This window comes from Cylas formicarius, unplaced genomic scaffold, assembly GCF_029955315.1.
Source record: "Cylas formicarius isolate icCylForm1 unplaced genomic scaffold, icCylForm1.1 PGA_scaffold_1__22_contigs__length_36826433, whole genome shotgun sequence".
Taxonomy (NCBI): Eukaryota; Metazoa; Arthropoda; class Insecta; order Coleoptera; family Brentidae; genus Cylas; species Cylas formicarius.
Window position 1 is genome coordinate 7,897,453 of NW_026844264.1, and position 14,634 is coordinate 7,912,086.

Genomic DNA, 14,634 nt, shown 5'->3' on the forward strand with positions numbered 1-14,634 from the left:
GTGTCCTCGTGAGACAAGCACAGTGCTGCGACGGCGTACATTAAAAACGATACTTACTGTAAAAACCCGCATCGTCTATTCAAAACCCATATCTTTCATTAATCTACCTGAGGTACTCAAAGAAAAACTTGACCAACCCTTATCCGTGTATTATTCAAACCCTTAACCGTTTGAATCATTGCATAAAATGCAATTAGAATTGAGTAAACTCCTAAAACCTTCATCATATTTATAATGGCGAGAGTTACCAGCTTTTTTGTTGAGGTGGGATATTTAAATGTGACATTATTCTGTTCCAGTTTTTTCTTGATGTTAAAAATTGTTTTTTTCCTATTTTTTTCCCTAATTTTGAAGCGCCACTCACAGCTAAATTTAAACTCAACTTTTTACCAATGACTCAGCAGCAAATGATATTAAAAATTACGATTTTCACACTCGTCTTGATTGAATTTTCAATTCGATGTTGGTGGTAAGAAAAATAAATAAATTTCGTATTTCATACCTCATCAAACTAATCCAATATACCTGCCCTTATACACTGATACTAGTTAGCTTTTATTACCTATTTTACAAAAAAATTCAAACCCTGTTGTTCTAACCTTTGTATGCGAAATCCATTTAAGTTGATCTATATTTATTTGAAATGATATTATCTCTCTGCATGACACGCCGACTTGCTATACGATTCCAGGCAATACTGTACCGCTTTCTCCCATTTTAAATGCTACCCACACTCTATTCTGAGTATGACTTGGACTACGGTAGAGTAGAAGCTTTAACAGCAGATTTTATGGTTGCGTTCTATGGATGACGTAAGATCTTTATTATGTTCACGTTTGTAAGGATCTTTTTTTTTTTCTTGATAGCCAGTTGCATTCAAGACTACCGTGCGATTTTCTTTATCTTCCATTTAAAATTGCTATGCGTGGATTAGATATTAGAAATTTTATTTTTTAATAATAAATTTAGTAAGTTTGGATTTTTTTAAAGGAAATCCAACTTCTCTAGCTGTTTGAGATGGCACTTTGTTTAGGATAGACTAGCCACGAGAAATAACCTGGAACCTTTTGCAAGAACAGATTTTTAAGTTTTCGAAAGTTGGTACGAGACCTAGCGTCAACTTAACTAAGATCACTTGTGTTGTGGTTAGTTTTGGTTAGAAAAGCCTTAAGAGCTGTGAACATTCAAGATGTCGGGAAGAGGAGTAGGAGGAGAGTTGAATGCAAACTAACCGCGACTCAGGTCTTTTACCAATACGGGAATCAGTCTTCCAAGACAACGCTCAAGCTCATGTCCCTTTTTTAGCTCCGCCTTCCTCCAACAGTATATAAGCAGGTACGGAATAGACTGCAAATGAGTCTCAGTTAAGCTCTGAAGAAAAAAACAGCATGATTGGCGAAACTTCAGCAAATTTGATTTATAAACAAGCGACCCAGGAGGAATCCAGAAGATTAGTATTGCAGTAACCTGTACAAGTTCCTATAAAAATTTGACACTATATTTCATTATTGCTTCCAATCGTTTTGAATGATTCTAATCGGTAATTTCTCTAATTTCCCTCAATTTTCAAACAGTATTGTGACCGTCCACGGGGATTTACGGACAGTAGGTTTACTATACCTAGCGTAAGCGATGTTGATAATGTTAATTTATTCTAAAATCGATCCCAAATTCGCAATTTCGCATTGTCCAAATTGCCTTTGAATTCTGAAGCGTGACAATAGAAACCAAGAAACATTAATCGAAATAAACTGTATACGGTTGTTTTAATTAAACGCATAATTTTGTACTCCGCGTAGCAAATTATTGAATGCGCCGACATAAATTAAAGTGCTTTTGTACAAAACATAGAACGTTAGGTACTTATAGTGAACGCGAATTCATTTATTAAAGAAACAAAAGTTGCCATTGTCTGCGAAAACCCCGTGATTATGGAAAACGGCTTTCGTAATATTAACCCCCAAAAACGGTGCTATGTCAGTCGCCATTTTTCTAAGGCTCAAAGAACAGGATTGTGGAATAAATATTTTTTTTATACAAAGTAACTCGCGTTTAAAATTCTGAAGAACCAACAAAACGGATTTTTTTGTATTTTATAGGAAAAACAATAATAGAAAATAATATCAAAAGATTTTATTATTTTTTAGGAAGTAGTATAAAAAGTTGAACTGAGATGGATAAGAACTAAAAGTTCAGATTTTTACTAACAACACCGTATCTTTACATTTGATAGGTGTTGTTGAAACAATTGTCATGTGAATGTATATTGTAAAGGGGTTGGGGGAAGGTGGTTGTAAATCACCCTCAAAATTTAAACGAGAAAGAGCGGCAAGAAAACGGTAGGACATACAACACCCGAAACGGTTAATCACCCACCTTGATGGTTTCCCGCGTCGTCGTCTGCCCGGCCGGGTCTTCTTAGGGGTATTTTCTGGAGGGTTGGGGGTGGTAAGGACCACAACACAGCGCGGGGTTCTCGCGAACCGGTCACAGAAGAGAGCTTGTTTTTTCGTGGTTCGCACTACGGACGCTCACGCAAGTCTGTATTTTCGCGCGGCTTAACCAAGGTTGGGTATGGTGAGGGTGTTGTATACATAGCGCGAAAATAAAAAGTTAACCCAAGGGAAAAAAAATTCTGAAGTTACCGAAAAATGTTATTCAACCCTTAACATATATACTTTCGTGGAAATCTGAACTTTTGGTTCTTATTTATTTTATTTATTTTTTTTTAATATAGAAAGTCTTTATGGAAGTTATCGACGCAAAAACGAAATAATACAATTAGCTTATTGTGCATCCATTGTGTTTTGTTAATTATAAATATTCATGAATTGCCAAGGTAACAAAATATCAATAGAGACGTTACCTTTAATGTTTAACAATAAATTTGGTATAAATAAAATAATTTATATTTAAATACATCGCCTATTTCTTTAACTCCTAAACGGTTCAAAATACCATGAGCTGTTATCAAACTTTTAGATAAAGAATCGGCACACTTTTGTTTTCAGATTTTGCAAAAGATGCTAAATTTTGTAGACGACTTTTATCCGATAATATAAATTTCATGCCATAATATAATAATCAGCCTGTTAGCAAGCCGTCACCAAAATTTCATAGTTATATCTATGACGCTTGAAAGATTTATCTCCCAGTATATTCTACAATACCATATATACCAGTGGACTATGTATATTTATTTGAATGTTTCATATGAACATTAAAGAATTTTTCGCCTTATAACTTCAGCAGCTACTGGCTGTTAAAGTTATAATTTGGACATCCTTTAAAAGCCCAATTTTACTTTTAATTAATTAATTTTTCAAAGAAACTTCCACAGGCTACTGCAATACCTTTTATAAAACTTCTGGATTTCTTTTGCGTCGATTTTTATTGAGTCGAAATAGCGAACGTTTCGCCAATCTTCCTGTTGGCTTGTTCAGAGCTTGACTGAAACAGGCTCGTGCTTTGCTCAGCTGTTGCCGAACACTCATGAAACCGGGTATAAAATTTTATTTGATAAAACTGAAACTGGCTCGCATTTTACACTGTACCTGCTTTTATATTGTTTGAGGGGGGCGTAGCTAAATGAGGCGCATGAGTCCGTAGAGACGAGGAATTTTAGAGTCATGAGGGGTGACATATTTTTTTACGGAGTCTGATAGAGAAGAAGCTTTAATGATAGATTTAAGGTTGCGTTCCATAGATGACGTACCTAGGATCTTTTTTAAGTTGACGATATGATCCGTCTGTAAGAATATCTTCAATCTTTTCATGATATTCATTTGTGTCCATGACCACCGTATCTTTTCCTTTATCTGCTTTTAGGATTACGATGTCGGGATTAGATTTTAGAGATTTCAGGGCAATGCCTTCAGGATTTTCAATATTAGACTCAGCCGATGATTGGCGAAACGTTAACTCGACTCAACAAAAACCGAACCGAAGAATCCAGAAGTTTTATAAAAAGTAGTTAATTATTTATCAATAATTTATCAAGTAAGAATCAAATTTATTATTGGGGATTTTAATTTTAAAAATGAACTAAACGTCTCTTCTGACCAAAACAATTCATTTCTAATTTTCAATACAGGGTGCGGCAAAATGATTTTTTAATTATTTTTGAAATGTAAATTTTATGCCATTTAGGAACGTTATTTTTAAAAAATCATGTCTTTTAAATGACGGCCATTATTGTCGATGCACGCTTGTAGGTTCTCGCGGAAGCGCATCATTACCCGATGGATCATTTCTTGGGGAATTGAGGCATTCTTGTCTTATGGCTGCCTTTAATTTTTCCAAAGTCCGCGGACGATGTGTGAAAACTTTCGCTTTAGGGTAACCCCAAAAAAAAAAGTCGCAAGGCGACATATCAGGCGAACGTGACGGCCGGCCAAGATCACTCCGTAAAGACACCACTTTGTTTAGGAACATTTCTTGAAGAAGATTTAGTGAACGACGCGTTGTGTGCGATGTAGCACCATCCTGCTGGGACCAAAGATGTTTTCTTTGATCGTTGTTCATATCGTTTACTTTTGGAAGCAGGAAATTGTTAAGCATATCAAAATATCAATCTCCGTTGACTGTTACCGTTATTCCATCTTCTTCGAAAAAGTAAGGACCCCACAAGTCGAACTCCGAGATTGCACACCAGACGGTGACTTCTGGACTGTGAGGAGGTCGCTCCTGTGGACTATTTGCTGACCAATAACGGAAATTTTGCTTATTTATGGTACCCGAGAGGTGAAGGTGAGCTTCATCGCTAGACATGAATACAGCGCCTCTGGGAATGTTTGGAAGAATATCCCGGCATAAATTTGTACAGGTTTCAAAATCTCTTGCGCTTAATTCCTGCGCTACCACTATTTTGTACGGATGCATCTAGAATGAGTTGTGAAAAATTCTTCGAACACTTCTATCGGGAATTCCCAAAGCAGCTACATGCTTACGAACGCCTTGGAGACGGAAACTCTTACTGCATTCACATTTTCCGGTGTTCTTACTGTCCTTGGTCGGCCAGTAAATTTTCGATTAAGCGCAGAACCTGTTTCCCTGAAGTATAAAACCCACCGACGAATTGTTCTTCCATCCGGAACCGCACCATGCCTACCCACATCAAACTGATTACGAAAGGCGTGCTGCGTCGCTATTACCGATTCCCCATTTCTAATACACTCCTCGACAACGAAAGCACGATGCACTCCGCTCCAAGCCATGTCGATAACTGAAAATTGCATACTTTTGCCTGCCTAACGCGAGTGCGTACACAGTGTTGCCGGTTTTAGAAACCGAACAACTACTATTTGAAATCCTGCCTACCTTTTTGCCGCACCCTGTAGTTTGATGAAAATGAAATATTCTCTTGTTTAACCTTTCAAAAAAACTTCCACAGGCTTCTGTAGTGCTTTTTACAAAACTTTTGGATTCCTCCTGCGTCGGTTTTTGCTTAGTCGAAATTGCTGACGTTTCGCCAATCATCCTGTTGACTTCTTCAGAGCTTGACTGAAACAGGCTCGTGCTTTACTTAGCTGTTGCCGAACACACTCATGAAACCGGGCATAAAATTTTATTTGATAAAACTAAAATTCTTGCATGTAATCAGTTCTTCTACCAACGAAAAATCCGAGAGTCTATAGAAATCTATAAACAACTTAACAAATTGTTCGCGAGTCACTGTCTCCAATCTGGGAATCAGTCATCCGGGACGGCGTTTACACGCCTCATTAGCGCCCCCCCCCCCCCCTCGCCCCTCAAGCAATAAATAAAAACGTCAGCAATTTCGACTAAGCAAAAACCGACGCAGGAGGAATCCAGGAGTTTTGTAAAAAGTATTCTCTTGATTTTCTACCGCTTTAAATAGTTAATTTGTTAAATATTTATTTCATTAAAAACATCCTTTTTAAACTGAGTCCTGAGTTCTAATCCAGGACTTTTTTAAGGGAAAATCAGTCATTATAATAAGTTAGTTGAAAACGGACAACGATATCAAAGCTATAAATTAGCATTTCATTTAGTAGATTCTGGTTAATAATTAATAATAATGCTTTTTAACTACGGTTAAAAATCGAGCTAGTAATTTCAATTTTTAAAATTAACTTCCAGTATTTTCCCTTCTGAAGTTTATTCATTTTTTTCAAATTTCTAAGACCGTCCGTTTTCTTAGTGCCTGTACCTCGTTGCCCTTACAAATTTTCGCGAATCCAGTTCTGTCAGAATATTAGTTTTTCAGAAAACACTCAGGTTTCTTAATTCCACTTCCTAGACACTACCAAAAAAAAAGTGGACGCCTGGTGATCGGATGAGATTAAAAACAAGGAAAAGAAAACATCGAAAACATCTTTCAACAACAGTAGAGAAGAAAATTCTGATCGATATAACGCAGAGGGAAAAGAGTGAAGGAGTTAGTCGCCACAGGAAAATTACCTACCCATTTTTGTAGAACAGATATTACAAACGAGGAGCAGACTAAAAAAGTATGAATATCAAATTTCACCAAATCGAGAAAAAGTTGTTGGTTATTATTTGACGACAAGAACTTTTGCTGGATCCTAAACAAGTGTCTGGTTCTTGAATTTTTATCTTGAACTTAATGGAATTTAAGGGGCAGAAAGAGTCCACGAAACAGTTGACTATTTTAAAAAGCATTAAATTATTTTATTTGGCAATAATAGCGATTTTCTACCGGAAAATTTGTTTTAAAACCGAAGGAACCTATTTTGGACGCTATCGACAGGCTTAATATATCCCACTTATATTGGATTCCAAATTACTGAGGCAAATGACAGTTTGCTATATAAAAAAGGCATTAGATGTCAGTGCTTCGGGATTCTTAAAATCTCTGGTATTTATTTTAATAAAGAGAAGAAGTTTGTTCGATTAGCTAATACCTTTCTCAACATGTGGTTTAAAAGTTCATTTTCATAAAAAAATAAAACCCAAGTCCCTAATTGGAGTGACTTTTTTTAAATTAGTATAATTTAAACTATAATAAAGTTTTATTTTTTGAATTTCCTGAAAAATGTAATACTGAAGCACAAGGTAACAAGATATATATAAAAAACATATTATTATTACACCATTTAATGACGGTTTTGTATCAACATTAACAAAATTTTTTATTTTACAACTGGGCAACCTACTGACAGTTAAACTTATATTGCGCAATTTTGCTCTTTTTAAGTCCATCCAAATTAGCTAAATTAGCTGTTACGTTAACATCCGGGCCGTCCGTCCTATAGAGAAATATTTGTTGGCGCAAAATGTTTCGCGCCATATTTTAATACAAATCTCGCAATTTGCAATTAAAAGTAAAGTCCGTGATTTGTATTGTCGCACCGGGTGCTGTATTCGTGTTAATTTTCTGCGGACATGGTTTACCAAAAAATGTCATTTTAACGTTACATGCATTAATATTCAAAGCACATCGAATCTGCATATCTGGCAAAAATTTATCCAGCACTTTAATTTTGAGTACCCAAGTTTTAAAATTTTAAATTTGCATTACATTGTAATCTTTTTAACATCGTCAAAATAATTGCCATTGAAGCTCCAAATCTCGCATCATCGGATAATGTTTTTGCTGTTGAATGAAAATCCACTGCCAAAAATCATTAAAATTGTATTAATAAAAAAGGTATATTTCGATTTACAAAATAATATTAAATATTCTGGCTTTCTTTCTCTGGCGGATAATAATTTATCGGCTGAATGATGTTTTGTGACGTTTTTGATATTTATTTACTCTCTTATGACGACACTGAAGTTTTTTGATATTTGCCTCAGTGGACTATTGGGTACTCACCCCGCCTTCCTCACTGCACCAGTGCAGTTGAATGATGCGGCTGCTGTACCAGTTTGCTTAGCTTTGTAAGGTGAATTCATGACGCTCTCGCCATCATCTTCATCGGAGACGGCGGTGGTCAGGGACATCCGATCATCGTCCGAAATCTGCAAGAGAAACAACAGCTCGAGGTCCCAGCACCAACAACTTCACTACTGAACCAACAGTTTCATATGTTGTGGAATGTGTGAGCTCAATTCACCTTATTTTTTCATTATTGTTTTCTACTTTTCTGAATTATTTCGCAGGATGTTGACAAAAACGTTTATCTGAGCTGATGGTTCAAACCAGAACCAATAATTAGAAAATAGTTATGATTTTGGGAGCTATATTTTTAATGAGAGATTATGATGAACACAATTAATCAAAATTATTCAGAAATCTATCCAAGCCTCTCTAATATTATTGCAATATTACATTTTTTATTATATTGCCATGCAGGTGTAAGGACTTAAATGAACTCAAATAATCTTAAGGAACTAAGAACTTCCAATCGAATGGAAAGGAATCTAGGTTTCCAGAATCGGCCAGAGAGCAATAATGAGGAACATATAACTTATCCAATATAAGGATGAGGATGCCGAAACAGTAAATTAGGAGTTTTGAAGAATTTTATGAGAAATTTGAATAGGCCCCCGAATGTGTGGAAAAATTAATTTTCTGTTGTGTAAAAAATCCATAATAAACTTAAGAAGAATATTGTGACATAAAGCGAAACATATTTTTATCATTTGTTTTCGAGATTCAAAACTTGAATGTTCTTAAAAAAAAATTTATTGTAGGTATTTAAATACATCTGCCCAGTTTCTCTAGTATTACTATGGCACAAAATGTAGCATTTTAACAAGTCGAACTTATTGTCCATTTTGATATAAATTAAAAGGCGACGTTTCTAATTAACTTTTGTATTTTGAATAAAGTTAAACTCTTAATAAATTCATTTGTCAATTAGAACATTTTTTTCTTCCAAACTATGTTTACTAGAAATGTTTAATGTTTAATGTTTAAACTATGTTTAATTAGAAATTCTAAACTTTTAGTTTTTCAAATATCTGCCTAGAGCGATCATACCGTACTACGAATTTTGCTTTGGTAATCCTAAAAATAATAAAAATATTCAATATCTCGCCCATAATTTAGAAATCTACAGCGTAGCTGGAAAGCAAATGAAAAAATCTTCTTCTAGTCCCAAGGCCACGATTGCTTTTTGCGGGCAGGTTCCTATGGTTTTCGATATCCCCAAGCTATCCCACACTTATTTTGACCACGTTGTATAGATCCCAATATAATTTCAACTTTACGATTTTATTTTGCTTACTATTTTTTTAAATTGGTTAATAGGAGGGTGCCATATTGTACATCTATATAAAAATCGTGATACAATTGGAAACAGGGCCACTATACAGAACATGAGAGGGTCGGCATGTTTCAAAAGGATGTACCAAGTGTCCGTAATAAATTTAACGTATCTCGGGTTGAGTTGTAATGGCAGCGCTTTCGCGTTAATGGCCATCCATCACCCCGAATGACTTTAGGTCGAACCTTCCACTCAATGGTAAATTGCAAAAGGGGATAAAGGTGGCAATTGAGCGTGCGTTCTATATCTATACATGGCGTGTCGGGATTCAAAGGCACTACACACGCTCCGGAGGTTCGACCTTTTTACCCGCCCTCAACGGGCGATTGTTTTTTTTTCCATTATATGGAGATAAAGCGCGAGAAAAACAATTTTATCATATAAGATATTTGGGATCGGGAGAAACGGGATCGGAGCAATCAAGTTTCTGTTTGACAACTGTAATTTATTTATTCGCCGCATGGGGGCAATTGCTTTTTTTTGCTAACCGTGGCGGATACGTTTTCTTTTGCTAATATGTTTGAAGAGCTGAGAATGGATTGGGACGCGTACCCGGTGTCGATTGCATGTGTAAAGGTCATTACTGTGCAAAAAATACCATTTTATTACAATTATTATTTTTATTATTATTATTATTATTATATTATTATTATATACATTAAAAAAGGATGATGAGCGATGTATCACCCAAAAAGCGCTTTAAACATAAGCTTTTTTTACAAAAAAAAAAGCAAACAAGCCATCGTCTAAACAATTAACAAGCATTACCAGTGCTTATAAAAGCCATAGGAAAAATTTTTTCATAATCAAAAATAAATATTTTAAACCTTCGTCTTAATTAAGTAATGATAAATCGTTTAAAAAATCCACTGGTAAGTTGAGTATTAATGTAGGAGATTAAGAAAAAAATTTTTGCAGTAATGCTGGGTGAGGACGAGGTAAAAGTAGCAACTGTTTTTTTTTCAGACAAATAAAACGATTAGTTGGTTTTTAATGTTTTGTTAAGTAAGATTGAGGAGCTGAAGGAAGCTTTAGATGTTTCTGACTACTTATAACGTGAGTGATTCTGTTATATTTTCTACTATTGTAAGAAAATTTGAAACGAGCATTCTGAACTTTCAGGATCCTATCGTTATTCCTCCTCATTAAATTCGGACCATAAACGGAATCAGCATATGATAACCTGGATCTAAATAATGACTTGCAAAGAGATGATTTAACGTTGGATCCTATTATTTTACGATTTGGATAGAGTTTCCTAAACTAGGAGTATTGGCAGAACAAATTGACATGTTTTGTGAATCGTATGTTAGTATCCATCCATAGCCCCAGAATTTTTACTTCAGTTTTAAGCTCTATATCAACCTTATCCGTTGTTAACTATAGATGATTTCTGAGATAATCTACCAGTTTTTCTATCATCGTCAATCTTTATAGCTGCAGCAAATACTTCATTTGAGTAAATCAGTTGCGAATCGTTAGCGTAATTATTAACAAACGAAATGAAAGTCGGAAATGCATGTTAATCTTGCAGATGAAACGATTTAGTTTTTTAAGCTAGTTTTTAAATTAGATTATTAAGTTAATTGCGACTTGTTATTGGGTGATCAAGCTGTAAGTTGAACTAATAATAAATAAATAAATAGATAAAAAAGTAGGTAACATTGTGATAACTCTAAGGTGAGCATACGAAGGTGGTACACAAATGTCTCATGTCAACAAACCGAAGGTATCAATTTTCTTGTGGTTAAGAATTGGGAAATATGCAAATTATAACTAGATTGCTTGCGAAAAATCGTCGATGGGTGGGGTAAGTTCGTAGCACGAAGCAGCTTTTTATTATAAAAGAAAGAGCTTCGCGGTTTCTTGTGGTAAAGGGACGCATTGTTTTTCTATCGTGCTCCTGCGGACCACTATGGAACTTTCAAAAAATCGATGTAATTATATTGTGCATACACCCTCTATAAAGTGTTCTTCGTGCCTCACCGAACTTCAGACTTACAGCTAACTTTATTAAATATTAAAATTTGTACAAATAATAGCGTTGTCGAATGATATTTTTACGATATTATTCAAATCAAATTATTGCATCTTTAGCAGTTTTTCATTTATGCGCAATAATTTAGCCCCAAAAACGGAAATTTTTAGGATGTTTTAGATTTTTTCCCATAAACGATGCACCCTGTTCCAAATAGAGGTTATAGCTCTGGATCTCCAACGTTTCCTGGTATATGATTTGTTTTTAATAGAGTCAAGAAAATACTTGTATTAGTAATGGTAATAGTAATGGTATTAGTAAATGACGTCATCGCGTCTAGATTGAGGGCGAGAAATAGTGATTTTCATTTGGATTTTCTCAAATATTTCGAACAGCATATGTGATAGACGAAAACCGTAAATACAAAAATTGTAGCTCCCGATGTGGCCTATAAGACTGTTTAATCCAGTTGGCCATATTTGTCACGAATTTTGATTTACGGCTAATAATTCAATAGCGAAAAGAAGGATTTTCAGTTTCTTTTTGATTTTTGTCTATAATTGAAAAACCCTGTATATAAAGGAAAAAACCCCTGAAATAAAAGTTGTGGTCCCGAATCTCCCCCATTTTCGGGTTCACAAATTTTGCCGATCAGGTTAACAATTTTGGAGAAAATAATTTTTTTCTGGAAGACAAAATATACCAAAAAAAAATTCAAAAATTAAAAAAAAATAATTTGAGAGATTTAAGTATGTCCTTTTTGAAGAGATAAAATGCGCGTGTGTATTTCTACGCTTCTGCCCTTCTGAAGTCGATAGCTGCAAATTTAAGACAATTGTTAATGTTTGAAATTAGCACTTAATATATTGAACACCCTGTACAACCGGTGAAAACCTTAAATACAAAAATTTTAGCTGTTTATGCGGGCTATATCGCCATGTAAAACTGATTGACATCCGAATCAGAGTGTTTCAGTTACAGCCAACTTTCAATAATAGGGGGTCCCATTTTTAAGTTTCTGCGCACCCTGTACATTTTTGAAAAACTTTCAGGTATAAATTTTTATGGAGCCGAATCTTATACGTCTTCACATTGAATAATTTTTTCAATCGCGTAAACCGTTTTCGAGAAATGATTTTTTTCTTGGACCCTTGCAAAGGCGGTTTTTAATTTTTTTAAAATACTTCCCTACCTCCCGACCCCCCCAATTTCAAAAAGTTGCATTAGAGGACCAAGCGCTATTCGTTTTCCAAATCTGAAGTCGATAGTTTCAAATTTCGGACACTTATAGTGTTTCCTAGCAACGTCCAAAAAACACTCGAAAATAAAAAAAAAGTGAGACGCTGAAGCTTGAACGCAGCCATGACAAATCTTATGCACCCCGTGGATGATTAAAAAGGAGCAAAATTTGAACCCAGTAGCTCAAACCGTTCGGAAGTAATCGTCGAAAAACCCTGGAACAGAGAACGGATAAACGGAGAACGGAGAACGGACAGTAAAAAAAAAGCTTTTTTTTTTCTATGCTATGACTTTTCGAAAGTAACAAGTTGTCATTTTAATTTTTCAAAGATACTTCCACAGGCTACTGTGATACTATTTCCAAAGCTTCTGGATTAACTGAGACTTAGGCTGCCTCAGTCGATTCAATAACAACCGAAGCAGGAGGAATCCAGAAGTTTTGTAAATAGCAAGTTGTCATTTTGATTAGGGCAACAACGACCTGCACTTTAAAAATCTTAACAAGCGAACTTCGTAATTTTTTTTAACAGAAGAGACACTCGGATTATCGAAGCGAAACGCAATTTCCAAAATAGCGCGGCGCGGAAACGAAAAAATTAAACGCGAATAATCGGAATTGCAGACGAATTTATTTGCTTCCATCGGAAAAGCGTAAACTGGCTTTTCTGCGAGCCGTTAGTGGGAAATTGATTCAAAACTTTCCAACCCGTCCCGAAAGGAAATTAAGTTTAAAAGTTTCGCGGAACCTTTTAAAGAAAATTTCAACAGGGCCCGCCCCACCCCTTCCGACACTAATAAAGGCTTCTAAAACTATGACTATATAGAAGTATCTCATCGGTCGTAGTGGGGAACGGGGTATTGTTCGCAACGAGCCCTGTAATACGGCAAAGTCTGGAGAGAGGGATTTTGTCTACCGGCTCGATCATACGGAAAGCCCTTGTCAAAGAAAAGAGGGATACTTTCGATAAGTACACGCAGTTCGAGTATCCTCGAGTCGCGAGCTGAAAATATCCCAAACTTCGAAAATATTTTGATTCGCTCAGCCCCGAGTTTTCTGAAATGGAATGGAGGTTTTGAAATTTTCGATTTCAGATTATAACTTGATGCCCAGCTTCTTAGTAGATTTTTTTTCATTTTTTAGCTTGCTGTTAAAACATTTAGATTTCCAGATATCTGCAAAATCACTACAATCTGTCCAATATAGAAAACTGGGGGAATATTGAAAACAATAGGTCCCTTCGACGTACCGGTTCACACTTATCAAAGCTTAAGAAAACAGCTTTAAGTAACGAACTTAATATACTATTTTCTTGAATTTTCTTGAAATTATTTTTATAATGGATTTGAATCGAGTTGCTACATTTCAACATCTGGAGTACCTCGAGTGTCCTAGTATCAGCACTGAATCTGCTGATCGGGATTATTCAATTAATTAAGACTTTATTTTGCAAACATGGAAGAGGACATTTTGTTTGAAAGGATTGTATACACCAAGGTTAGGAGGTTTTTCCAGCCGCGAAAATATTGAATATTTATGCTAGAAACATAAGAGGATTTACATCAATTGAAGCACCAAGGTTACTTTATTTTGCTCTAGTTCGATACAGGACGCAATATGCTTCTGTTAGTTGGGAACCTCTTTATGACATCCAGAAAAACTAAGTTGTTGAAAGGCATTTCATCCATAATAATAATAATAATGTTAACAAGCCTACGGTTTTACACAAGTCGGCAAAAAACATTGAGAAAAATCTACACATATTTATAATTACAAAGGCACCGCGACATAACACAGAAAACGCTAAACATTATTAAAATTGGTAATGACATCTACCTCAAACAGTTTTACTGCCTAGTTGGGAGATCAATAAGACCTTCAAGGCCATGAAAGAGCATGAAATCCAAGAAGTGACGCTTGTTCATTTTGTCTTTGCAATTTTTAACATTTTCTTGGAAATGGATATTAAAGTCCCCAAGCAAAGCAACTTTATTATTTCCAACATTAATGAAGTTAAATAGATCGAGTTTATTTAAGAAAAGATGAATATCCCCTTCTGGCGATCTATAAATAGAGACCACTAAGATATCCAAGTGAACAATTTTTACCACTGCAATCTCGCTTACCATTTCCGTACAAAATTCTGCAACGTCAATCGAGTGAAACTCAACACCCTCGTTAACAAAAATCGCTACGCCTCCGTGTCTATGAATTCTTCTGCT

General features: G+C 35.3%; 1 protein-coding gene across 10 annotated transcripts in view; it reads right to left on the reverse strand.

Annotated features, from left to right (window-relative positions):
• The window catches only part of LOC132696174 (protein still life, isoforms C/SIF type 2), a 255,922-nt gene that overhangs the window by 121,855 nt on the left and 119,433 nt on the right, over window positions 1–14,634 (reverse strand). For 9 of the 10 annotated variants that reach the window (XM_060660841.1, XM_060660844.1, XM_060660845.1 and 6 more), the window contains one exon: window positions 7,802–7,947. In XM_060660841.1, the coding sequence (XP_060516824.1) occupies window positions 7,802–7,947 (146 nt within the window). Of the gene's footprint in view, window positions 1–7,801; window positions 7,948–14,538; window positions 14,558–14,634 lie in introns of those variants that run through there. The other variant, XM_060660848.1, reaches the window with a different exon arrangement.